This window comes from Ursus americanus, chromosome 5, assembly GCF_024610735.1.
Source record: "Ursus americanus isolate L20-20 chromosome 5, mUrsAme1.1.p, whole genome shotgun sequence".
In the NCBI taxonomy this organism is placed as follows: domain Eukaryota; kingdom Metazoa; phylum Chordata; class Mammalia; order Carnivora; family Ursidae; genus Ursus; species Ursus americanus.
In genome coordinates this window covers 70,639,147-70,662,577 of record NC_142131.1, presented here as the reverse complement: position 1 = coordinate 70,662,577, position 23,431 = coordinate 70,639,147, and the positions used below count along the sequence as shown (strand labels likewise).

General features: G+C 40.9%; 1 protein-coding gene and 1 non-coding gene across 2 annotated transcripts in view; both read left to right on the top strand.

Moving 5' to 3' along the window:
* Positions 1-1,499: 1,499 nt before the first annotated feature.
* The window catches only part of HSD17B4 (hydroxysteroid 17-beta dehydrogenase 4), an 89,133-nt gene continuing 67,201 nt past the window's right edge, over positions 1,500-23,431 (top strand). The window contains exons 1-8 of the mRNA XM_045794867.2: positions 1,500-1,666; positions 6,360-6,413; positions 15,208-15,318; positions 17,741-17,800; positions 19,122-19,143; positions 19,253-19,299; positions 21,495-21,579; positions 22,650-22,837. Of these exons, the coding sequence (XP_045650823.2) occupies positions 1,609-1,666; positions 6,360-6,413; positions 15,208-15,318; positions 17,741-17,800; positions 19,122-19,143; positions 19,253-19,299; positions 21,495-21,579; positions 22,650-22,837 (625 nt within the window). The 5' untranslated portion in view covers positions 1,500-1,608. The remainder of the gene's footprint in view (positions 1,667-6,359; positions 6,414-15,207; positions 15,319-17,740; positions 17,801-19,121; positions 19,144-19,252; positions 19,300-21,494; positions 21,580-22,649; positions 22,838-23,431) is intronic.
* Positions 5,665-5,737, top strand: TRNAM-CAU (transfer RNA methionine (anticodon CAU)). The gene has a single exon. It is a non-coding gene; the product is annotated as a tRNA-Met (tRNA).

Genomic DNA, 23,431 nt, shown 5'->3' with positions numbered 1-23,431 from the left:
CAAGTATTTTTATTTTTGTTTTTATATTTTTATTTTTGAAATTTAAATTCTAGTTAGTTGACATACAATTTAATATTGGCTTTAGGAGTAGAGTTCTGTGGCTCATCATTTACACACAACACCCAGTGCTCTTCCTAAGTGCCCTCCTTAATGCCCATCCCCCATCTAGCCCATCCCCCACCCACCACCTACCATCTACCCTGCTTGTTTTCTATCCTTGAGTCTCTCATGATTTGTTTCCCTCTCTCTCTCTCTCTCCCACCCTCCCAAATGTTCATCCATTTTGTTAAATTTCACATATGAGTGAAATCATACGGTATTTGTCTTTCTCTGACTTACTTCACTTAGCATAATACACTCTAGCTCCAATCACATTGTTGCAAATGGCAAGATTTTATTCTTTTTGATGGCTGAGGCCTATTCCATTGTGTGTATGTATACATACACATATATGTATGAAATATATATCTTATATAGATATCATATATATATATATATATATATATATATATATATATATATATATATATATACATATCACATTTTCTTTATCCATTTAACAGTAGATGGGCATTTGGATTCTTTCCATAGTTTGGCTATTGTTGACAATACTGCTGTAAACATCAGGGTGCATATACTCCTTCCAGGGTGTATTTTGTATCCTTTGGGTAAATACCCTGCAGTGCAATTGCTTCTATCCAAATACTAACACTAAGGCAGTTGAGTTCCTTGAGCAAGGTCACTCTGGCTGCCTCCAGTATTTGTCAATGAGCTGCGTGTTGTAAGGAGTTTTAATTTTTCTACATTTCTTTTCCCTTTGTTCTCCACATCACTATTAGCAGACCTGTGCAGATTTATCATGTGTTTAATCGTACTGCATTTTTATGAAAGGTTTACTTTTCATAACTTTGAATAGCTCTGGAGGAACTTATTCACCTGGAAACTTGTGCCTACCACCCATAGATGCTTAATAAATGTTAAATGAATGAATTACATCATATGACCTTTCTCAATATTCAAAAGCAAAGATCATTTAGAAGCACTTGTTTAAAACTTTTTTTTCTTTTGGTCCCCAGAGATTCTACTTTGGGAGGTCAGTGTGAGGGTTCAGGACTCTATATTTTTGACAGTTCTTGGATGATTTTCATGCACGAGATTCAGGGATTACATTCTAAGTACAGGGTACCTTTTTTTTCCTTCGGGGCTATGTCTGAAAGCTATTTAAGGATAGGGGCTGCCTCCTGTTTCTCTAGGCTAGCGTCTAAGTCCAGAAAACACTTTGTTGAATGAATGACAAAACGATGGGAGAATGGATGCCATGTCAGCCATTTACCACACAGGTCCTAGAGGATTCCATCATTTCTAGCAGCTAAAGTGGCCCTTTGAATTCAAACCTCTTGAGGAGACTCTCATAGCCGCTGGAAGCACCCTGGACTACATTTCCCACAGTTCAAAGGGATTCCCGCGCAGGCGCACTTGGAAACTACGGCGTCTTTTTCCTTCCCTGACACCCTCAGGTCACTCCCATCGAGCCCCTTTTCCTCCGCGTGTCGCAGTGCGAGCTCAAGCGATTCGGCTTGTGTGTGTGTGTCGCAGCAGGCTGGACTCATGGCCTCGCCGCTGCGATTCGACGGGCGGGTGGTACTGGTCACCGGCGCTGGGGGAGGTGAGCACGCGAAGGCCGGAGGGCGGACGCCCGCCTAGCTCTCGCGCCCGGAGCCCCCTTTTCGTCCCGGGATACGCGCGCAGCCGCAGCTGCAGTCCCGGCGTCTGGGGCTGCGGGCAGCGGTGGGGCGGCGGGGGGAGGCGGCTTGAAGAACCAGTCACTGGACCGATGGGCCGGGTGGGAGGACGGGTAACGGCTGTTCTCGAGGCGCCGGCTCTGCAGAGGACGGAGAGGTGGGCCTGGCCAGCGTTGAGTCCGGAAACACCGAATCACATAGTCCCTGCAGCCCGCTTCCCCGTGACAGCCTCCCGGGGCCCCGGGTCCTGCAAGAGAGAGGCTGCGCTGGGCTGCGGTTTGCAGGACTCGCTCAAAGTTCTCGCTGATGCTCGATCGCCCCTTTTCTTGCCTTCTTAGGCCCTGTCAAATCTTCGGAAGGTTGAAGAAAAGCCGTAGGCGGCAGGAATCACCCCCAGAGGAGTAGGGATGTCAGCCCCTTGGCTTTGAAAAGTTAGCAGTGCAGTGTTTCTCTTCCTCTTTCGGGTGATTTTAAGTTCTGGAGAGGTTCTTCTTTAGAGAGGGTATCTGATAAGAGTCTTCTCGTTGGAGTTTGTATGCTTATCAAGCCAAGCACTACACTAGACTGACTGGAGTCTTGGCTCAAGTTGCTCAATACCTACGGGAGTCAGGCAGGTGTTAGGGTGGGAGTTGGGTAGGGACAGTAGGAACTGAGGAATAGACATATTTCTGAAGTGGGCCAGATCTTCCTAGGTTTCAGCAGAAACAAAATGGAGATTTGTTATGTGAAAGAACCGTACTCTTGGACGCCTGGTGGCTCAGTTGATTAAGCGACTGCCTTCAGCTCAGGTCATGATCCCGGGGTCCTGGGATCGAGTCCCGCATTTGGGATCTCTGCTCAAGCGGGAGACTCCTTCTCTCTCTGACCCTCCCCCCTCTCATGCTTTCTCTCTCATTCTCTCTCTCTCAAATAAATAAAAATTAAAAAAATGAAATAACCCTATTCTTGAAGGAGAAAAAAAAGAATGAAAACTGCTCATACCCATGGTGATTGTACCCTATTTCCCACTAGCAGGTGACCTCTATAACCCTCAAGTGTTGGGATCTTGACCTTCCTTGCCTTTGATTCCCACTGGTGGTACCTTATATCTAGAATAGACCTAATGTGTTATTAATTTAAATTGTATATTAAAAGTCACAACAGTGGAATTCTGTCCGTTGATCCATTTGTATCATTACATCTCCATTGATAGAATGGATTCTAATGCCACCTTTCAGAAAGTGCTTTTAGTGTTAATTGGTGGCCAAGAATTTTATACTCATAGCTATATTCACCTAAAATGATCATATATTTTTGAAAAACTTTTTTTTTTTTTAAGTAGGCTCCATGCAGGGCATGGAGCCCAATTGCAGGCCTTGAACTGATGACCCCTGAGATTGAGATCTGAGCTGAGATCAAGGGTTGGTTGCTTAACCAACTGAGCCACCCAGGTATCCCTGGAAAACATTTTGTTTTCACTTTGCTTTTGATGGAAATAATTAAGTGAAGCACTCAGTGTTTTAAGCCTGTTCAAATAGTGAGTGATTCACAGTATGAAAGACATTTTGCAACATGACCCAGGACACCCATTCATGACACGATACACAGCAAATGAGGTGCACTCTAAAATTTTCTATTTCATTAAGTAAATGCATATTGCAACCTACTAAATTGATTTTCTGAGTCATTAATGAGTTGTGAGTAGACAGTTATGGACTTAGTACCTCCGGTTTTATAGAGCCCTGCAGACTTTCCCTTGCCTGGATTATGGTATGGTGATCGGCTCTTGCCGATCTGAGGGAGAAATATAATTTTGTAGTGAAGTTGAAGACTGTCCTAGGTCATCGTTGAGGAGGGGAGACAGAGGTCAAATTGCAGTTCTGTCACGGAGACTTGTGCTTGAGGTGTTGGGTTTCTCATTTAGAGATCATACGCATAGAATTGAGGTAGTGCTGAACGTCCCAGGAGGGTGTCCATGAGTGCTTGCTGGACCTGTGTCTGACAATTAGTCTGACTCCAACCCACTCCCATTCGACAGAGAAAGAGAAACACATCAGGGCACCTGGGTGGCTCAGGTCTGCCTTTGGCTCAGGTCATGATAGCAGAGTCCTGGGATCGAGTCCCACATCCAGCTCCTTGCTCAGCGGGGAGCCTGCTTCTCCCTCTCCCTCTGCCGGCTCCCCCTGCTTGTGCTCTTTCTCTCTCTGTCTCTCAAAGCAATAAATAACATCTTAGTAAAAGAGAAATATCTCTGCACTTTTCAGGTGCTGTCGTTTAGCTTGAAATCTAGATTAGTTTATTGGGAAACGTTGAAGGAGAGTTATAGAATTGTCCAGGCACTTCTCTTTGCTTGTCAAGCCAAGCACTATACTCGACTGTGAGTATTTTGCCATGATTGGTGGTATAACGGGAATAACAGGGTATAATAGCCATTTATTGACTGACCGAAGTGGTTGTTGGGGATGTAACTGTCGACAGTGGAGGATTTGGGCCATGGAAGAAGGAAGTCAGTCCAGCCATTTTGAATTTCAGATGGTTCTGAGACAGCAGATGTTGGATCTGGAGCTAGTGAGAGCTGGAGATTCTGAAGTCACAGGAGAGGTGTTGGAGTCATTTGAATTCCTTCAGTTGGTAAAGCTAGAAAGGGAAATGGTCTAGGAAGCTATTTTCAGGAATTTTGTTGTTAACTTAGGAGTGTAAACCACCTGAGAGAACCCTGCACAAGCAGTCTAAGAATCAACTGAGATTTGACAGTGCTAAAGAAATCAGGGTAAAATAAAAAAAGGGAGAAAGGGTGATTGGCAATGGGTTTAGGTGTGGGTGAGAAGAGAATGAAGAATTAAGAAGGTGTGGGGGTATTAAGAGATTATGACAAAATGGAGGCTCTTGGATTTAACTTTTTTGCATTTGACTCTAAAGCTGTGCTGGGCGTTGTGGGAAATGCAGAAGAGTAGCGTGTTCAATCTCAGCCATCAAGGACCTTATAATTTAATTGGGGAGGCAGACTAATGGACATAAAGTACTTAAATAATGTTTATATAAACACAGATATTAAAACATGCAAGGACCCTTCCTAATCTGCTAATGGGCTAGTGGTGTTGGAGGGAAACGAAAGGAGACTGTCACTTTTTACTTTATTTGCAGATTTGTGTATAGTTTATATGGGCCTTAATGATAAAGGGACATCACTTACGTTATCTTTTGAGAGAACTATATCACTTGATTTTAAGTCGAGACAATTCTCTGATTGAATTAGGTCACTCTCTCTACCACAGACCCACCCGAGTCCTTTCATCCGATGATTTTCTACTGTGTTACCATTAATTTTGCGTTCGGGTCCTCAGGTCATAAGCATTTGATTTCCTTAAAAAAACAATGTTTAGAACCAGTGCTTCAGCCTTGATCTGATAAAATATGACAAGACTTGAGTTATTTGTATTGGTTCAGCACTTTCTTCTTTCTTCTTCTTCTTCTTTTTTTTTAAGATTAATTAATTAATTAATTTATTTGTCAGAGAGAAGAGTGCACAAGCAAGGGGAGTGGCAGGCAGAGGGAGAAGCAGGCTAGCAAGGAGCCCGATGTGAACTACTAATTAAATTTATCAAGTAATTTAAATTTAAAAAAAGTGTACATGTTTAAATGATTTAAGTAGTAGGAAAGTAAGCCTTCCACTCTTGGTTGCTAGTCACACAGTTCTGTTCCCCAGAGGTAACATCTTAATTGCCAGTTTCTTATATATTCTTCCTGAGATATTCTATGCCTCTAAAACCTGTATAGGTATATGTATATATTTTGGATCACAAATTGACACCTTGTATTTTTACATTAAATAAAATTAAATATTTTTTTTGTGTGGTAATTGTGTAGTCAAGGTTCAGTACAGGATATAGAAATCGCTAGATATTTGAAGCAAGAAAGGATTTAATACAGGTAGTTGGGGGGTGCCTGGCTGGCTCAGTCCGTAGAGCATGTGACTCATAATCTCAGGGTCATGAGTTCAAGCCCCATGTTGGGCATGGGCCTACTCAGAAAAATAAAATTAAAAAAAACAACAACAAAAAAAACCACCGCAGGCAGTTGGGTCTTCCGCTGTTCCTCTTGCAATGACTTGTTGGCACCGTTGGAACTGGTTCAGTAGGGGAGCTGCTACCCCGGGGGCTGCTGTTGGAACTGCTACAGCCCAAACAGCCACTGGATGCCAAGGGTCTAGAGAGTGGAAGCTGCCAGCTGGAGCTAGATCAAGAGGGAGCTGGATCAAGAAGTTGCCACTCCATGTACTGTTTCTTAATATCTGGAAAGCTTCAAGAAAGCAGCTTCTTAACCAATGGCAACAGCCAGAAGTCACTGTAAGCAAACTTCCGCCTCATTCCCACCTTCCACATGTGTGAATGCCTTGAATGGTGGAACCCAGTTCACTTGGAGCTTCCTAGCAGCTAGGTGGAGGGGTAGGAAATGGTAGGCAGAATAGGTGGAAAACCCAGTTTTAAGCTTTCTGACCTCTGTAAGTAGAACAAGGTGAGCTAGATGTGGAGAGTACCAGGGAGGGCCCTCCACTTACTTTAAGATAGGGGTTGATTGAATGGACCCCCTAAATTGCTAACATTTTCAACTCTCTTGATGATTTTGTTTTCTTATTAGGACTGGGCCGAGCCTATGCCCTGGCTTTTGCAGAAAGAGGTGCATCTGTTGTTGGTAAGTTGATACATTTTTCTTTTTAGTGAGTAGCTGGTATGGAAAGTACTGTCATCACAAGTCAGCCGCCACTGTTTACATCAAATAATTTGTCAAGGTCAAATTTCATCAGTAATTCTTCTGCTAGCAAAAGTTTTCCTCCTTCAGGCTGACTCTCTAACTTCTTCAAAGTAGGCTAGTTTTGCAGAATCTGCAACTGAACAGAATTGATAAAGTCGGTCAGGCACTCACTGTATAAAAGGAAATTCTTGAATTTGGTAAACTGTGAGCCGTAAATTTTTGACCGAGAGGGCCGGTGCAAGGTGACTGTCTTTAAATATAAATATATTGTTAAGAATAAGAAGTGCATTTTGAGGACCAGAAGTTTGGAGTCAGGGAATCCAGAGAATTTTTTTTTTCTCTTTAAATCTCTTTTATCAAAATGTTTCATATGGAAGCTTTTTCCAACAAATTTTTAAAGATGAATTTTGTTACGGCTCACCAGTTGGAAGACTCTGTATTGAAGGCTCACAAGGTGGGAGGTGTTGGTAATTTAGATGTTTGGGCCTGGCATGATGTGATGGGCACACAGGAGTGGATTTGTCTGCTGCCAGACCTTTGCGAGCGTAACTGAATGAGTGCTCAGTGTAGGGCAGGTGTTAGCTTTATGGAAGGGATACAGAATCTTTGGATGTTCCTTATTTAAAGACCTATCCACTGTCTGTTAATCCAATCTGCTTCTTGTGACGAGCACAACTTTTGACCTTGTGGTATTTAGCCGCAGGGTGTATAGTTCAGGCCCCGTTTGCCAGATTTTCATAAGGTATTTCATTGTCAGGGTCCACAGACCCACGTGGTTACTGCTTTTTCTTTCTTTTCTCCCCCCCACCCATTGCTGTTTCTTTCTTTCTTTCTTTCTTTTTTTTTAAATTATGTTAGTCACCATACAGTACATCCCCAGTTTTTGATGTGAAGTTCCATGATTCATTACTTGCGCATAACACCCAGTGCACCATGCAATACGTGCCCTCCCCAACACCCATCCCCAGCCTATCCCATTCCCCTCCGCCCCCCCCCCCAAGTCCTCAGTTTGTTTCCCAGAGTCCATAGTCTCTCATGGTTCATTCCCTACCCTTTCTTCTTCCCTTTCTTCTCCTACCGATCTTCCTACTTCTTATGTTCCATAAATGAGTGAAACCACATGATAATTGTCTTTCTCTGCTTGACTTATTTCGCTTAGCATTATCTCCTCCAGTCCCGTCCATGTTGCAGCAAATGTTGAGAAGTCGTTCTTTTTGATGGCTGAGTAATATTCCATCGTATATATGGACCACATCTTCTTAATCCAGTCATCTGTTGAAGGGCATCTCGGCTCCTTCCACGATTTAGCTATTGTGGACAATGCTGCTATGAACATTGGGGTGCATATGGTCCTTCTCTTCACTACATCTGTATCTTTGGGGTAAATACCCAATAGTGCAATTGCTGGATCATAGGGTAGCTCAATTTTTAACTTTTTAAGGGACCTCCACACTGTTTTCCAGAGTGGTTGTACCAACTTGCATACCCACCAACAGTGTAAGAGGGATCCCTTTTCTCCACATCCTCTCCAACAATTATTGTTTCTTGCCTTGTCAATTTTTGCCATTCTAACTGGCGTAAGGTGGTATCTTAGTGTGTTTTTGATTTGAATTTCCCTGATGGCTAATGATTTTGAACATTTTTTCATGTGTCTGTTAGCCATTTATATGTCTTCATTGGAAAAGTGTCTGTTCATATCTTCTGCCCATTTTTTGATCTGTTTATTTGTTTCTTGTGTATTGAGTTTGAGAAGTTCTTTGTAGATCTTGGATACTGGTCTTTTATCTGTAGTGTCATTTGCAAGTATCTTCTCCCATTCCGTGGGCTGCTCTATTGCTGTTTCTTAATATTTTTACCTTATAACTTTTGACTTATTTACATTTCTGCTCAGTTCTGTAAGTGTGAGGACCCCGTTTTATCCTCTGTATCTCCTAAAGGACCTAGACTATTTCCTTGTGCAAAGAAGGTACTTTGTTCATTGGATCTTTTTTGTTGTTTCACACAGACTCGTCTTGGAGAGGGTGGGGGAGGGGACAGGTGTGTCTTTGAGATTGATCGAATAAAATGCATGTTTTTTGTGGGATTAAGATATAATCTTAGTTTATAAACTTAACTTTGTAAAGACTTTTACAGCAACTCTGTTTGTGTGGCTCAGTTTTCCTGTACTGATCTCTTACCGTTGAATTTATTATATTCAGAACAGGAGTTTTTGAGTTTTAACAAAAAGATAAAAAGGTCGGGTGTGTTGGTTTATTTTGTCATTGCAGTAAGTGCTGGTCAAATCTAGCAGGACAGAAGATTTTGTATCTTGGAAAACCATTTGTCATACTTGGTTGGAGAGCCCAATTTTGTTTGGTTTAGGCGACACGTCAGTCTATGTGAAATGGCTTAGCTTTTGGCTGATTTTTTCCTACTGCTTTTTATTCTATGACCTACCTGTGGACTTTCTAGACCAACGGCGAGCTCTGTTCTTCCCTGGCCGCTGCTGCCCCCTAGTTTAGCTTTGCAGATACCCTGCTTCCAGCTTGTATCACACACACTACTGTTTCTCCTTTGTTAATTTTTGTTCTGCCCAGTGTATTTTTTACACAAGGAAGAAAAAGTCGAGGAATAAATAAACCCGGGAGCGAGGGTATGACATCAGAGTATCTTGTCTATGAAAAAGTGATTCCCCAGATAATTGTATGACTAGCTCAGAGTTCCAGAAGAAGTAAGACCAAAGGGATAGAGCAGTTTGTTTCTCATGTAAGTCACCTTATGCTGGGTTAAAAAAACCTCAATGGCTTACAGTAATAAAGAATTATTGTATGCTTTTGTGGCCTTTTAGCCTCTGGTCACCTGTGTCTCTGCTCTTAGTGTCTTCCTAATTTCAGGATCCCAGCTAAAGGAGCAGCTTCTGTCTGGGACATTGCTGTTCTGGGGACAGAGGGAGAATACCAGTGGATCCACTTGATGGCTCCTGAGTCTCTTCTGTGGTAGCACGCCCCTGCCACTCCCGTTTCCTTGGCCAGAGGAAGTCCCTTGGCCAAGCTTCACAAAAGATATTCTCTGACTTGCTGTGTTTTATATTCCATAATACAAAGAATTATGGGAGATTTCAGTCTGGGTAGAAAAACCACTCAGCCTTTGGCTGATAGTTACAAGGGATGTTCAGTGTTGTGCAAATTACTGTCTTGCAGGAAATGTTTGCACCCACCTGAAGTGAGGGTTGTCAATGGAATTGTTCTGGGCTTTTCTCAGCAGGTGAGCCATAGGTAGGACTCTGAGTCTTAGTTTTCTCTTGAGGCCATGAACACAGAGAAGACTTACGTGGTCTAGCAAGAAAAACCTCTCTTTTGACCATTAGAAAGGCAGAACCTTTTCAGTTCTTGAAGTGGAGAAGTAGCACCTTTGGATAATTGAAATCATGATCCTTTAAGATGGGCATGATTTCTTTCCCGCACTGCTGTTGCATAGTGGCTGGTAAAGATGACTCTTGGGTTCCCCGGGGCCTGATGCCAGCGCCCGTGTTTTCAACTGCTGGTGTGATCCTCACAGCCGACAGGGGAACCGTGGTGGGAAAAAGGCACTGCCTCCGAAGTCAGGTCTCGCTTCCAGTCCTGGCTGTGCTGCCTAACCACATGACCTCCCGCCCTCTTATTACGGGGGGGGGGGGGGAGGGGGGTGGTGGTGGTGGTGGTGGGGATTAAGCGATATCAAAATTTAAAGGCCTTTGTAAAGGGAAAAGAAGGGAGCCAATGGTAGGGACTGGCTGCCGTGTGCTAGGTGCTGCGCTCAGGACCTGGAAATGTCAAAGTGAGCCCGAGGTCTTGCTCGCTCCGGGGCATCCTAGCCTCCTTATATGAAACGTGTCTCTTTTCTGGATTCTTAAAGAAAAGGGCCTGCCTTAGGCAGTGATGTATTCTCTCAAGCACGCGCTCAGTGCTTTGCTGAGTGATCTGCTGAAACTTGTGAAGCCACTCTGGAGAACAGTATGGCGGTGCCTCACGGAGCTAAACCTAGAGCTACCCTCCGATCCAGCAACTGCACTAGTAGGTATTTACCCACAGAATACAAAAATACACATGCGAGGGAGGACACGTGGGCGGCATTATCAACAATAGCCAAACTGTGGAAATAGCCCAAATGCCCATTGAGTGATGAGTGGATAAAGAAGACACACACACACACACACACACACACACACACACACACACAGAGGAATATAATTCAGCCATCAAAAAAGAATGAAATGTTGCCCTTTGCAGTGATGTGGATGGAGCTAGAGCGTGCTGTGCTATCAGAAATGAGTCAATCAGAGAAAGACAAATGACAGATGATTTCATTCATGCGGAATTTAAGAAACAAAACAGGTGAACATATGGGAGGGGGAAAAAGAGAGGCAAATAAATCATGAGAGATTCTTAAAGATAGAGAACAAAGGGAAGGTGGATGGAGGGAGGTGGGTGGGGGCTGGGCTAGACGGGGGAGGGCACTTGTGATGAGCACTGGGTGTTCTAAATGATGAACCACTGAACTCTACTCCTAAAATCAATATTGAACTCTATGCCAACTAGCTAGAATTTAAATTAAAAAATAAATAAATGGGAAAAAGGCATAGGTGCTGATTAAGTGAATAAGTTATATGACACATGGAGGAAGATCACAAGAAGGCACATGTGGATTCCAGCTTATAATAAATGAGCTATATGCACAATGCCCACAGCTTCCGCAGATGCTTCCTGTGACTATCACAAACCCAGGTTGTTGGGGGCAGCCTTTAAAGATAGCTGTAGAATAGCTCTGGGCCGTTTATCATTTTTAAATGATAGAAAAACCAAAAATAGTGGCGCCTGGGTGGCTGTCGGTTAAGCGTCTGCCTTCGGCTCAGGTCTTGATTCCGGGTTCGGACTCTCTGCTCAGCAGGGAATCTGCTTGTCCCTCTCCCTCTGCCTGCCGCTCTGCCTACTTGTGATCTCTCTCTCTGTCAAATAAATAAAATCTTAAAAAAAAAAAACACCTAAAAATATGTTATACAGTTAATAGACAACATCGTATGGACTCCTTTATTCATGCAACAGTTATTTATCGGGTGCTTGTCATGTAGCAAGACCTGTTCTAGGAGCTGAGGGAATGGAGTGGGGAATAACACAGATGGGGTCCCTGTTTTCACGGAGCTTACATTCTAGTTGAGGGGGGGCGTTGGGGAAACAGTAAATACGTATGTAAAACTGTATCAGATAAGGAAGAGAGCTGTGGGGAGAGAGTCAGAGTGAATGGGCTGGAAAAGAACTCTGAGGAGGGACTTGGGGGCAGGGAAGGATTGTGCCGTGAGAAGATCCGGGGCCCAGGAGCCCGTGGCGGGGGGCATGGTTGGTGCCTCGTCTTGAGGCAGGAGCAGACTCACTTGTGTTCAGGGTCAGCAATAGGGCCAGGGCAGCTGGAGCAAGGTCATCGAGGGGAACACAACTGGGTGATGAGAGCAGAGGGGTCACAGAAAGCCGGATTGCCTAAGGTCCTTTAGCTCTGAGTCAGGACTGGCTTTTACCCTGATTGAGGTGGGAAGCCATTGGTGAATAGAGGAGCATCATGACCTGATATAAGCTTTAAATGGATGGCTCTGATTGCTGCATAGAGAATGACTGTGGGGGAGCGAGAGTGCAAGTGGAGAAGGATGATGAGGTCATTGGGGCTTTTATACTAGTAACTCTTCTTGTACACTCTTAGACGATTTTTCCATTAGAGAGAGAGAAGAGGGAGTACAGAGTCCTGTCGCAATACTGCAGTAATCCACATAAGAGATGGTGGTGATTTAAATAGGCCATAGGGGTGGACGTGGTGCGAAGAGGTTGAATGGCAGGTATATTGTGAAGGTGGATCCGGCAGGGTTTGCCCATGTTCCTGCTAGACTCTCAGCCGGAGATACTCAGTAGGCGCTGGTGTACAAGACTCTGTAGTTGGGGGACAGGTTGCCACTGTGTAAGTCTGAATAGTCTCAGTTTATAGATGGCATTTGAAGCCAGGAGACTGGATCACGTTACCCGGGTAGTGGGTATGGATGAGCAGGAGAAGAGGTCCAAGGACTGAACTCTGGACCATCAGTTTCTCGGTTTCCCTTTTCACTCTCAGTAAGGATACCTTTGATTCCATGTTGTTGTTCAGACAAAGAAAATCAGGTACAGGAGGCTGATTTAAGACCCTGCTATCTAAACCACCACTGCATGTTGTGACCCTTCACCTATTTAGAAACATCGACGGCCACTCTGGAGAAGCTCTCTGATGAACGAGAGTGATTGTATCTTTCAGCCAAACGGTGAAAACAGTATGGCAACTCTTTGTTGTTCCCTTTTTGTTTAGCGGAAAACGTTACATCCTTTTTAGGATAAAGGCAACTGTGTACAGCGTGAGAGGAACAGAGTGGCATTGTGGTAGGTCCCGGTTCTAGTCTGGATTTGCCATTTCATACAGCCTTAGAGCCTGGGACAGGTTACCTAACACTTTTCGACTTTCCTCCTCCGTGAAACTGGGAACAGCTGTTGCCAGCGTTCTCAAAAGCTCTGTGGAGATCAAAGGCTGCTGCGCACCCAAGGGTTCTTTGAAAATGTCGTGTATGCATACACCAGTATAAGGTACCATTGGTATTTTAAAAGTTTACTTATTTATTATTATTCCTTAGAATTTTAGCCATCCATTTAATGGTAACCGTGTCACATAGTATGGATACATTTTCCTTTGCATGTAATTGCAAAAAACTCTTTTCACATTGTTGCTATCCCAGGCTTTCACCCTGTAACCAGAAAAGTGCTTTTCTAGTTCAGGTTGTAACCCTGTGATTTAGGTCTGGTGACGGTGACGTGATGAATGGGGTCAGTGTTCATTGCGTACATTCTAATGTAGAAACTTGTCCTGAGTAAATTTGTTCTGATTCTGTTGAACTGCATGGCATGGGTCTCAGTGAATTATTTACCCAGGCTTCGGTGCTTACCTGTTTGCTTGCACTTTGAACAGTTTCCACTTGAGGGTAGTGTTCTGTTGCGCAATGGGGCAGTTCTTTCTTAAACATCCTGTTTGCCGATTTGCATTTGAACTTTGCTTTACTTAGTTAAAAAGTCTCTTAAAAGACTCTTAGCTGCCTGTCTTAAACTCCTGGTATTGTTTTACTGGTTGTTTCCTGTCATTTGAGTAATTGCATGGAAATGGACAATTAAGAGGAGTTTAGTCTTGATCATCTTTTTTCGTCTCTTGAGGGAGAATAATGGAAGCCTCTTTCCATGACTCTGTGTTTTCATACCAGTTTTTATTTGCAGTCAGACAATAAGACTATATTGGTAAAAAAATACATTCCGGTCCACCTTCTGAAAAACCCTTTACCTTAAAAAAGTTATAAGAAAACACATTTGACTTAGCAGATTTTCGGTGTGGCTAGGCATTGGCTTTTTCCCTGCCTCATTCCCTCATCTTTAACCACCCAACCCCATCCCACCTTCACCTGAATGAGAAAACAAAACAAAACAAAACAACCAACCAACAGAGAGACGGAGAGGGGCATTCTTTAAAATGAAAAAAAAGTCATGTTTTTTTCCCAGATGTGGCAACCATCAATTTGTATTAAAAGGCCTTAAATTTTAGTATATTACCATGCCATTGATTAACTAGTAATTTTTTTTATTGTTGCCTCTCTAAATTTACATAATCACTTTATTATAGAATGTTCATTTTGCAATGTAAATTATTTCTTTGCCCCAGCTGTTTTTATTCAATTGTTTTTTTCAAGTTATTAGGAATTGATCTATGTTATCTTCTCATTAGTTTTGGCATGTTATTTTGTAAACTTGAAATTGTGACAGACACGAACTTTTGTATTTTGTCCCCATTATTTAGTTCTGTTGGTCTTTATGTACTTATTGTTAAAATCTGTGTGTTACTCCAGCCAACCCACGCTTAACGTTCAGTAGATGAGAAAGTCTTTGAGAACCAGCACCGTTCTCCTACATCTCTGTGCCCCTCTGTAGTACAATTTCTTTGCGAATAGTAAGTGCTTGATGAATGTTCGTATCTGTAAAACTGGATGCAGCGAGATGTTATGCAGTGAGTATGGTCTGCCATTAAACATTTAACGTGGAGTCATGGTATCAACTAGTGGCTGAACACATATGAGTTCTGTATTCAGTTTCTGATCTCTTTTAACAATAATTTTTATTTCTTTTATGGTAGACCCTGATACAGTATGTTTCATGAATATTTTTCTTCTTTTTTGCTGAAAGTGAGTTGAATCATGTTCTTTTTCTTTTCAAGAAAGGAAAAGCATTGCAAAGTTAAAAATCTCATGACCTGAACCAGTGTTTAAATATTTTTGCTGGGGCGCCTGGGTGGCACAGCGGTTAAGCGTCTGCCTTCGGCTCAGGGTGTGATCCCAGCGTTCTGGGATCGAGCCCCACATCAGGCTCCTCCACTAGGAGCCTGCTTCTTCCTCTCCCACTCCCCCTGCTTGTGTTCCCTCTCTGGCTGGCTGTCTCTGTCATATAAAGAAATAAAATCTATATTAAAAAATATATTTTTTTTGCTGCTTCATCTCTCTCTCTAGAAGCAGAAAGCCATGTTTGAAAGTATGTATCTCCTGGCATGTTTCATAAGATGGGGACGGGGTCGGGAGGAATTGAGGAGATGACAGAAGAAATACACTCACAATGGGATTTTATTTCCAGTTCGTATTCTGAGGTTTAGAAATGAGTTCTTTTTTGTTTTTGATTTGCAGTGAATGACTTAGGAGGGGACATGAAGGGGTTGAGTAAAGGCTCCTTGGCAGCTGCTGACAAGGTTGTTGAAGAAATAAGAAGTAAAGGTGGAAAAGCCGTGGCCAACTATGGTATGATATTTGAATGAGCTATCCCGTTTCTTGCATTTTCCTTCGACTAATCCTTTTGCTCACGTTAATAATCATTGAGCAAATGTCTCAGCATTCCAGAGTGATTATGAGATTAGATTTTCTCCAAGGCAGCCAAATCTGTTTGGCTGTTTATTTATATAATATATAAGGTTTTTAAAAACTTTTGATGTAGATTATTTCACAACTCTTAACTTTCAGCATATTGTTTATTTAACATTTTTATTAATCAGCACATGATAAAAATCAGTAAATGATTAATGATGTGGGTAGGAATGTGCTCTTGTTCTTAAAAGATCCATTTTATTTTATTTTTTTTTTTTTATTTTTATTTTTTAAAAGATTTTATTTATTTATTCGACAGGATAGAGACAGCCAGCTAGAGAGGGAACACAAGCAGGGGGAGTGGGAGAGGAAGAAACAGGCTCATAGCGGAGGAGCCTGATGTGGGGCTTGATCCCACAACGCCGGGATCACGCCCTGAGCCGAAGGCAGACGTGTAACCGCTGTGCCACCCAGGCGCCCCTAAAAGATCCATTTTAGCTAAAAGGTTTTAGGTATTTCTACAGAATAACATTAGATTCTTCTTTTACAAATTGTTTTAGAAAAATTCTTGTAGGGGGCGCCTGGGTGGCATAGTCGTTAAGCGTCTGCGTTTGGCTCAGGGCGTGATCCCAGCGTTCTGGGATTGAGTCCCACATCGGGCTCCTCTGCTGGGAGCCTGCTTCTCCCCCTCCCACTCCCCCTGCTTGTGTTCCCTCTCTCACTGGCTGTCTCTCTCTGTCAAATAAATTTAAAAAAAAAATCCCATTAAACAAAAAAAGAAAAATTCTTGTAGTAATATAGCGTAGGAAGCAAAGTGTCTCCTTTCTGGTGTCCAAACACCAAGTTCCATTTTGCACAAGTAATCATTGCTCCATGTAACTTTCTTACCTTTATAAAAACCTAAGAATCAAAGTTAGGCATCAAAATAAAGCCATGAGGAAAACAGCATTTGATATGTTGATTCTAATAGTATCCATAAGGAACCTTCTTGAATAGATTTATTTTAAAAAGCGAGTGCTTATTAACTTTTCTGCAAATTCGATAGTTTTTATTAGCCAGAGGTAAAATTAGATTGCCAGTCACTTGATTTTGAAATTTTAAAGGGAAGGAAATAGGATATGATTTGTTCTGAGTGTTCAGGGAAAAATGTGACATATTTTAGTATCTTATTTTCTCACTGAAGATCTACAAAAATGTTTTCAACTTTGTTTTTCTTTTTATTTTTTTAATTCTGGAGTTTAAAAAATCTATTTTATAATGAGAAAAATTCCAGAATCTGCCTTTCCTCTCCCCCCAGTTTTGATATGCAGCCCTTATCAGTCAATCAAGCTGCAGTTAGGAAAGCAGAAGCTCTTGCAGGTTTCCAAGTATGAAGGATTTTCATCCAAAGAATTAGAGGTTTGCGTCATCATCAGAAGGTCTGGGCACATGCGACAAGAAAACTGTTGGATGCTGTTGGATGACCTTGTCACGTTCTCACGGCTCAGCAGTCTGCTCTGCACTCTGGTCCCAAGATTTGCCTGCATCTGTAGTCTTCTACTTCTCCATTCTTTAGATGGGTGCCTATTTTTGGCAGATCTAACTCAGGACTATACGGATCTCAGGGAAGGGAATATATTTCCTTGCTCCTCCCCAGTGATTGCAGAGAACATAGAGAGAGACGGTGGGATGTTGATACCTGACCATCAGACACACAACTCCAGGGATATAAGCTCTTCCCCTGGGCTGATGAACAGAAAGTAAGAAAGCCACTCTATTTTGTTGAGCTTTGCTTTTTGTACTTAGTAATGTACAGTCGGCTTCATTCCATATGTAGTTATATAGTGTTGAACATGCTTTTTCCCATTAAACATGTACCCCCTCGCCTCCCTTGTAAATTCTGATTTGCATCTTTAAGGGGAAGTGCCTGTGACTATTTAAAATTAAATACAAATTAAACAATTAAATAGTCAGTTTGTCTGTCATACTAGCCACATTTCAACGGCTCTGTAGCCACATGTGGATAGCAGCTACTGTATTACTATAGAGATAAGACATTTCCGTCCTCACAGAAAGTTGTTTTAGACAGTGTTGCTTTGGATAGTATTGCCAACATTTTTTTTTATTCCCCTCTCCATTTTTTAATTTTTTAATTTTTATTTTTTGGTAAGTTAAAATATTGTTTTAGGGGCTACACTTCCTTTGTCACATTAGATCATCTGTATTTTGATTTGTTACGTGCCTGCAGTATGAATTTATTTTTGTGGAAATGAATTCTGTTGAGTAAATAGGATCTGTCACGTGCTCTGATCCACAGAATTTAGAACTTATTTCTGAGGGATATTACTGATGTTTTGTAACTAATTTTCCTTTCCTCCAGATTCAGTGGAAGCAGGAGAGAAGGTTGTGAGGACAGCACTAGAAGCTTTTGGAAGAATAGGTGATGTTTCTTTGTGTTTATGGCACTAACAGAGCAGCTTCTGTCTTCGTAATCAAATTTTTTGATTTTACTTTTGTTTATAAAAAATTCCTTCTTTCTTTATAACCAAGGTTTTATTTATATTTATTTATTTATATAGCCAAGTTTTTAGATTTCTTTTACCAATTGATTATCTTACATACCCTACCTTACTCCACAAAAGGCTCGAGGTGGCATTTTTTTATGCAAAAATATATTGAGTTTGTTTTATATTTTGTTGGACTTACAAACTTCAAAAAAAATTAGGAGCATTTCCTTATTTATGAAAATTTAATTATGCCCAAATATGTTTATAAAATAAATATTTTGACAATAGAGGACCCTGTGGAATCTTTTAGATAATTATGATTTGGATTATAAGGATTCACTACCTTGTGAATTAATTAAGATGAGTTATATGTAATAAAAATCTTTATTTTTGAGAAGGATTTCAAATGTGTCATTGAGTTTCTCCCTCTCTAGATAATCTTCCTGGTTTAGTTCCACACATTCTTAGTAAAAGGTCATTTAAAATTTTTTTTTTATTTTTTAGTAAAAAGTTATTGAGCTACTACAGGGAAACATCCCTATGGATAAGCCCACCACGTTTACAGTCTAAAAAACATTAATTTTTGTAATTTGAATGTGCTTCCTCTGCCTTTTTTTTTTTCCCCAAGTCTAGTAGATTTGTTTTTCTGGTTATGTTGGGTTGAGCTTCTAAGGGACTTTTCACATACAATTTGACGGAGGGATAGTGGCCACGAAGACGTAAAGTAAGAGGGTGAGAATAGCCCCAGGATGATGGTTGAGCCTTAAAAAAATGATTTCTTTTTTTTTAAATAATGAGAATACAATTATGTGGTAAGATAAGCCATCAGTTTCTAACTCTATAATAGTTTCCTTTCTGAAATTTTGACTCTTGAGTGGCAAAGAAAAATCTTTTAAACTTTTAACTTTCTGAGTGAATTCTGAGGTTAAGTGAGGGCGGGCATGTGGTTACCATTGAATGCTAAGAACCTAAGAGTTGGGCAACAGCTGATAGAATTTTGGCGGAAGGTAGAGGTGGAAACATTTACATATGTAAATTTGAGAGGAAAGCTCTACTGTGATGAGATACTTGTGAATCAGGTTGTTTTGTTTTGTTTTGCTATAGCTATAAACTTTTGTTCTTCTGCTACAATTATTATTTACTTTTCTCTGGTGGGGAGAAAAAGCCCAGTTTTGAAAGAAATATGAGTTGTAAGCCAATGCAAATTAACATACTTGCTTTTATGTTTGTGACTTGGATTTTTTTATATTGTAGATGTTGTGGTCAACAATGCTGGGTGAGTATTTCTTTTTTCATTTTGAGTAGAATGATGTACGTGCGAAGTTTTTGGGTTTGTTAAAAGTGGCTACTCCTCCCTCTAACCTATGTAATGTCATTGTTTTTAGGATTCTGAGGGACAATTCCTTTGCTAGGATAAGTGACGAAGACTGGGGTAAGTTGTTTGTGACACAGGTCTCTGGAGCATACCTATCCGTTTAGCCTTTTCATATTTGACTCATTTGTACGTGTAAGGAAAACCCTGCTTCTGCCTGCTTTTGCTTCTGCTACTGTAGATGGTGAACATGGTGAATATGCTTTGCGACTGAAAATGACCACAGCAGTGGGAAGTAACCTGTTTTCTCTTGACATTCGATGAATGAAAACGTTTTAAATCATTTGGCGGGAGTTACCTGAAAAGATTTTTGTCTTTCAATTCGTTTTCCCCTTTTTCTTCTTGAGAAGCTGTTAGCATTTTCCAGCCGTACTGACTCTCAACAGTCTTCCACATGCTTTGCTACTGGTGCGATTCTTATTTCAAGAACAAGGGCAGGATATGGAAGGGAGGCTGGGGCCTTGAAGATGCTGGAGATCTGAGAACTGGTGTGGGGGAAACCCTAGATGCAAGTTTGAAGCTTCCAACGAGTAGGAGAAAATCCCATGAGGAATGCCACGTTGGAAAGATTGAGTTTAAATAATAAATCACTTTTTTTTTTTCCTGTTCGCTCTTCATACCTTTACTTTCTTTTCTTAAAGATTTTGCTTATTTATTTGAGAGCAAGCATGAGTGGGGGGAGGGGTAGAAAGAGAAGCAGGCTCCCCAGTGAGCGGGGAGACTGATGCCGGACTTGATCCCAGGACCCTGAGATCATGACCTGAGCTGAAGGCAGATGCTTAACCAACTGAACCACCCAGGCACCCTTTGTGCCTTTACTTTCATTGACTGTTAGAACTAAACAAATAATGGTGGCTGGAATCGTGGGAAGCATGCTAAGTGAGCTATCACTGTCGATGGAGCATGCTTCTGGGGTATAGTGCTTCTGGGGTGTATTGCCAGAGTTCTTTGGGAAGAAGCAAAGTATCTTTGTGATTTAGAATTAAGCAAAGAAGAGCTTTTAATTTCCTCTTTCCATTTTAAGCACCAGGTAAAAAAGAACTGAGGAAGATAGGATTTGTTGGCCAAGGGGGCTTACGTTGTTGATTTCCTGTATGCTCTGGCGGGCCGGGCCTTTTCCTCCTCTGGTTTCATCTGAAGCTCACCACTCCTAACCCCCTGGGGACCCGTCCCCCCCTTTTTTTTTTCTTTTTTTTTTAAAGTTCCTCTTTTCACATTTACATTATTCTTCTAATATACGCATGAAAATATTTTTTGAGGTTCCAGATCGAAACGGAAATAAATCGTATCAGGGTTTTAAAAGTGCTTAAAAACTTGATAATTGGGGATGCCTGAGTGGCTCAGTCAGTTAAGCGTCTGCCTTCAGCTCAGGTCATGATCCCAGGGTCCTGGAATCGAACCCCAAGTCAGTCAGGCTCACTGCTGAGCGGGGAGCCTGCTTCTCCCTCTGCCTGCTGCTCCCCCTTCTTGTGCTTTATCTCTGCTAAATAAATAAAATTAAAAAAAAAAAAGAAAAACTTGATAATTAAAAGAATAAAATTAAATCTAGAGTTGTTTGTCTATCTGAATCATTCCCCAAGTTGTCTGTTCATTAGATTGACATCTCTAAAAACAGATGGGCCTCTCTCTCTCTCCCCTAACTTCTCCCTCTCTCCCTCCATTTTCTGACCCCCTCTGCCCCAGCTCATTTGCAACTCACCCTGGTGAAAATAGGGATATAGGGAAATAGTGAGGAATTGGCAAACATTTCTGGACAGTGAACTGTGTAGTTTATGAGTATGCTTTTTAAAGATTTTTAAAATTTATTTCATTAAAATTTTCATTATTGAAGTATAGTTGACATACAGTGTTGTACTTTCACGTGCCGAGCATTGTGATTAAACAATTGTACACATTACGCTTTAATTAATATTTGTGTTGAGTCCCAGTTATATGTGTAAAATTCTTGGATGTTTGTATTAGTGGATTTTTATGTAAAGTAGGCATAAATTAAAGGTATTGAATTTAGATGTGTACAGGGATTACAGTAATTTTATTATAAATTATGGGGAGGATGGATATGAACTATTGATTGGTTACATAACTGGGACAAAAGCAAAAATGGTTACTGAGAGAGCAATATGACAGTAGTTGATTTTGAATGCTCGGTGTAAAATGAACATCTTTGTATAAATAAATCATTACTTACGTTGATTCTGAGACATGCCTATCTAATTTTTGACAAAGTACCGGATACAAATAATATATTGTTTTAGATATAATCCACAGAGTCCATTTGCGAGGCTCATTTCAAGTGACCCGGGCAGCTTGGGAGCATATGAAGAAGCAGAAGTTTGGAAGGTAGAGTTGCGTGTGACTGTCGGAAGTGGGGGGTCGGGGATGCTGTGCGTGGGTCCTCGTGTGCTGGGAAAGATAAGTGCTTTGACATTGAGAAAGCTCTCTTCAGACATGTGCAGGCTTTTAATGAACTCTTGGCATATACCCTGTCGTTAAATTAGTGTCATTAGTCATGGATTAGCTGAGCTGGCCAACTTTATATTTCTTTTCACCTCTTACTTTTCATTATGAACTAATTTCCTGGTGTTCTCTGATAATTCTAGCAGTGTACAAATGTTGAGGATTCAGCTGTACTTAATTCTCTAACCAAAGTGTAATGATCCTGTGTCCACTGACCAACTGAGGAGAGATGAGTGCTGTGTCCAGCTCGCTGGTACTGGTCCGACATGAGTTGGTCTTTAGAAACTGTTTGGGAGCTATAGGAGTGTGGCTTTGTCGGTGTGAGTGACTGAGAACGTGGCAGAGCCTGGAGGTGGCTCCTTCCTGTTAACCTGGGGTTCACACACATCCACTTGCAGGAAATTGTTCGTGATACCTGTTCCTATTGGAGAGTTCTAGCTTCTCCTGACCCCTCAAAGTTCTGAAAAGAAATGATACGAATTATTTTACTTGGTCCACTAAATAGGGTGAGATGGGGTCATATTTTAGAGAAGGCATTGTTTTAGTATGAGGCATTTAATATTATCCAGAAAGAGAGGGACAAAGTAATGAGAACTAAAGAATTAGAACTGATTTTTCTAATGTTTCTTATCATAACTTTAACTTATACATTGCCACTTTGTTTATAAATATTTATTGCTCTTTTTAGTAGATAATGAATATGCATTCTTATACTTGAATTCATTTGGTCTCGATCAGGGATTCTTTTTAAAATCGTTAAATCTCGTAGTTGAATTTTGAGAGATTACTTTCATTATTTTTCATATATGCATCATGACTGTAGGAACCTAATGACAGTATACAGAATTGCTCTTGGTGGGTGTAATAGTACGGAGAAAAAAAATAAAAGTCTTAGAGTTGCAGTGTTATCAAAACACGGAAAAGAGATTTTGAGAGATTGATTTTCCTTTTAGGATTGTTATGACGGCATCAGCTTCAGGGATATATGGCAACTTTGGCCAGGCCAATTACAGTGCTGCAAAGCTGGGTCTTCTGGGACTTTCAAATACCCTTGCAATTGAAGGCTGGAAGAGCAACATTCATTGTAACACTATTGCCCCTGCTGCTGGATCACGGATGACCCAAAGCATTATGACCGAAGGTAAGTAGCTTAGATTTTTTTGGTGCTCTTAGCCACAAATCTGTGTGGAGTGAGTTTTGCAGAAATATTTCATTGTCTGAATAGTTTAAAAAGTTATTTATCTTACAGTTTGAAAAACTGTTATGTATAATTTGTGTTCAGTATAGAAAATTTAGAAAAGCACAAAGGAAAAACTTCAAAATAACCCATAGTTCTACCACATAGGGATAACCTTTCATTCTTTTTCTCTGTGTAGGTACACATAAATACCTATGTATATATCTTTGTTTTTTTTAATAGAATGAAGTAATAGCATTTTGACCATTTTATAGTAATAATAATTTTTTAAACTAATAGACTACTTTTTAGAATAGTTTTAGGCTTATAGAAAAATTGGGCAAGATAGTAAAGACAGTTTTCCCTGTTATTAACATCTTGCATTAGTGCCCTACGTTTGTTATAATGATGAACTAATATTGATCTATTATTGTTAACCAAAGTTCATAGTTACCATTAGGGCTCACTCTGTTTTGTACATTTGCCTGGGTTTTCACAAACACATAATGTTCTGTATCCATTGTTATATACAGAATTCTATTATATAGAATAGTTTCA